Below are 3151 nucleotides of genomic sequence, written 5' to 3'. Positions count from 1 at the left end.
GCTGCTGCTGCTGCTGCATGTTGGTCGGAGTCATTAGAAGCCAGAAACACGCTCAGCGTCTCTCTCTGTGTTTCTGTCTGTTCCTCCATCAGCGGTCCTGATGGTGTGAAGATTGAAAACGCAGACAGTGCCGTTGCCACGGTGACGGGTCTGGAGGTCGGCACGTACGAGTTCACCCTGACGGTGACGGACGAGAGGAGGCTGGAGAGCAGCGACACCGTCACCGTCATCGTCAAGGAAGGTGTGTGTCTATGTGTGTGTGTAGCTGTGTGTGTATGTGTCTGTGTGTTTCTGTCTGTATGTGTGTGTGTGTGTGTGTGTCTGTGTGTCTGTGTGTAGCTGTGTGTGTGTAGTTGTGTGTGTGTGTGTGTGTGATTGTGTGTAGTTGTGTGTCTGTCTGTGTATGTGTGTGTGTGTCTGTTAGTGAGTGTGTAGCTGTCTGTGTGTCTCTGTGTGTGTGTTTCTGTGTGTGTGTGTCCTAATCCTGTCTTTAACTAAATACCTGTCTGAGGTTGGAGTCGGTCTGTTCAGGATTTCGGATGTTGTTGTGAAATATATGTTTGTAATCAGAAGCTCTGAGGACACAATGGAAGCTCGTTTCATGTTGTTTTTTTAGGAGTGTTTTTTTTATTTTGTACTTTGTAATCTACATAAACGTAATTACATCTACACACACACACACACAGGTGTACTGTTATAGTGCAGTCGCACACAGCTACCTGCATAGTAAGCATGCATTAGTTTATATTACACACCGTGTGTCTGCATAAACTCATAATAATAATCAGGAATAGAAAGGGTAGCGACACCCACTGTAGGAACACACAGCAATCCATCAGTGGTATTATTATCATGTTATAAACACATTAAGTTGCACGTTTTTACTATCCAACCAGTGATGTGTGATTTGTTCCTGACACTATATCACTCTGATAACAATTTGCCAGAACACTTCCTGAACTTTTAAACTGAACAAACGGTCCACCTGAATGTTGTCTATTGTGTCCGTCTGCTGTGGGCTGCACAGTTAATAAAATACCTCAGACCTGGTGCTCGTAAAATGACTGTAAATATGCATTCATTAAAGTGTCATAGTCTCATAAAATGCTCACCTGGAGAGGAGGTAATATCCTCTGCTGTCTGATAAGACAGATCTGAGTGTGCAACTTGTTTTTGTGTCTTCGTAGTGACATTGAGGTGTCAACTCTGCTCACACTGTCCTGTTGGTCCAGGACTCGCTCATACAGAGACAGAGACATGTTTTTATGTTAATCAAAACAAGACAACAATTGTGGCTTCTAGAAAGAGAAACTGGGTCGTAAACATCAACAATATAAACGGATATTTTCTGCTTTTTTTGCCTCTATGACTGAACACTGATGTTTCTTTAGTTTACAAATGCTTCTTAAATACACACACTTCATCCACAATCTGAACAGTCTCTATTAGATTAGCGCTACCACAGGTAGAACTTAGATCTAAACTTGGATGAAACGTTTGGAACATTTTCTGGTAGAACTGGTGTAGATGTAAGAAGGCGCCCAGCAGGACAGACTGACTCTTACTGGATAAACACAGTGAAGTGTTTTCCAAAAGTCTTCCTTCCTGTTTGTCCTCCAGAGAAGGACCAGCCTCCGGTGGCTCACGTTGTGTCGAGTCCGTCCATCGTTCTGCCGGTCAGGACGGCCACCCTGGACGGATCCCACTCCACCGACGATAAAGGTGGAGTCAGTTACCTGTGGACCAGAGAAGACAGCAGTCCTGCTGCTGGGGTGAGACCGACTGCTGTTAATTATTAATATTACAAATAACTGCTGTTTGCTCCAGTTCAGTTTACAGCAGTTTCTAGCGGACAGAATATTAAACTAGAGAAACTCAAGACCTTTAACCCTCTGAACACCAGAACTCGCCTGTGGGTTTGAAAGTCGTGTTATCTGTTTCAAAAATATCAAAATTTAATTCATACTTTAAAATTTGTACCAGCACCAGACCCAAAAATCCAGCCTTTTAGTACAAACTCTCATGGCAACATGGCCAAAGTCATTTTAAACCAAAAGTACCACAACATCAGGACAAACATTGATTTGACTTTCTCACATTAGCCACAATAAACTTTGTAGACCAGAACGAGCCCTGCTTCTGATAAAATTACACAAAAATTGGATCTTCTAACAATATGAACCCCAAAACACGCTGGTGGGTCCAAATTCACACTATTTGTCAGCAAGAAACTATAAAAACAGGAAAAAATCATCAGATTTTCCACTTTCCCAACAATGACTCTTGAAAAAATGGTCTGACTCTCAGCTTAAAATCATGATATCTAATCAAAATCATTTTATTCTACATCTAGTTATAAAATTTTAAAAATAAATCGTTTGCACTGAACACATTCTGTAAAAACTAAAAATTTTGTGCTTCTCGTTGGAACCATGAAGCCATGACTGACTCAGAACAGATGACAAGTGTGAAAAAAACATTAAAATGTCAGTCGTAACATATCTCTAGTATGTAGAGCCTCTTTATATTTCCATTGTTGGTAACACAAGTGGACACATGAACTAGAAATATAACTTTTGTTTCTTCCTTTTTTTATCATTCCAACTGTGTCTTGCTGACAGAAGATATTTCTGAGTTCTCTGTCCTTCCTCGTGGTTGTTCTGGTTCCACAGCGCTGCAGGACTTTATGTTAAACATGTGAAACATGAACCTCAGTGATGAAACATAATAGAGGAGCAAAGACCGCCCAGGTGTTATTTAGCGTCCAGAGGGTTAAACATTTAAACCACAGTAATCTCCTGATACTGCGGATGTCTGATGATGGTTTTAGGGTGGTTAACTTCACCTCGTTGTGTTTTGTTCCGATAGGACGTGCTGAACAACTCTGACCACCAGGCGGTGCTGTTTCTGGGAAACCTGGTGGAGGGAAAGTACAGCTTCACCTTGACTGTAACTGACAGTAAAGGACAGAGCAGCAGCGACAGGGGAACAGTTGAGGTCAAAGCAGGTGAGCACACCAGCGCAAACACACTCAACAAACGCATCTTTAAACCGATAAAGAACCGTTGCTCTCTCTGTTAAGTTGTTTGGTGTTTTTGGAGTTTTCCTGTCCTCAAATTTAAAAGCCTGTGGCTTCAATTTTGGATCTTTT

The 3151-nt window shown here is 41.7% G+C and overlaps 1 protein-coding gene across 1 annotated transcript in view; it reads left to right on the top strand.

Moving 5' to 3' along the window:
- The window catches only part of kiaa0319l (KIAA0319-like ortholog), a 35358-nt gene that overhangs the window by 23377 nt on the left and 8830 nt on the right, over positions 1-3151 (top strand). Inside the window, exons 15-17 of the mRNA XM_008304945.1 lie at positions 88-241; positions 1621-1772; positions 2869-3007. Coding sequence (XP_008303167.1) covers positions 88-241; positions 1621-1772; positions 2869-3007 — 445 coding nt within the window. The remainder of the gene's footprint in view (positions 1-87; positions 242-1620; positions 1773-2868; positions 3008-3151) is intronic.

Source organism: Stegastes partitus, unplaced genomic scaffold (assembly GCF_000690725.1).
Source record: "Stegastes partitus isolate 25-593 unplaced genomic scaffold, Stegastes_partitus-1.0.2 Scaffold2360, whole genome shotgun sequence".
Lineage (NCBI taxonomy): Eukaryota > Metazoa > Chordata > Actinopteri > Pomacentridae > Stegastes > Stegastes partitus.
Note: the sequence above shows the minus strand (reverse complement) of the source record. Positions and strands in the feature narration are given on the sequence as shown.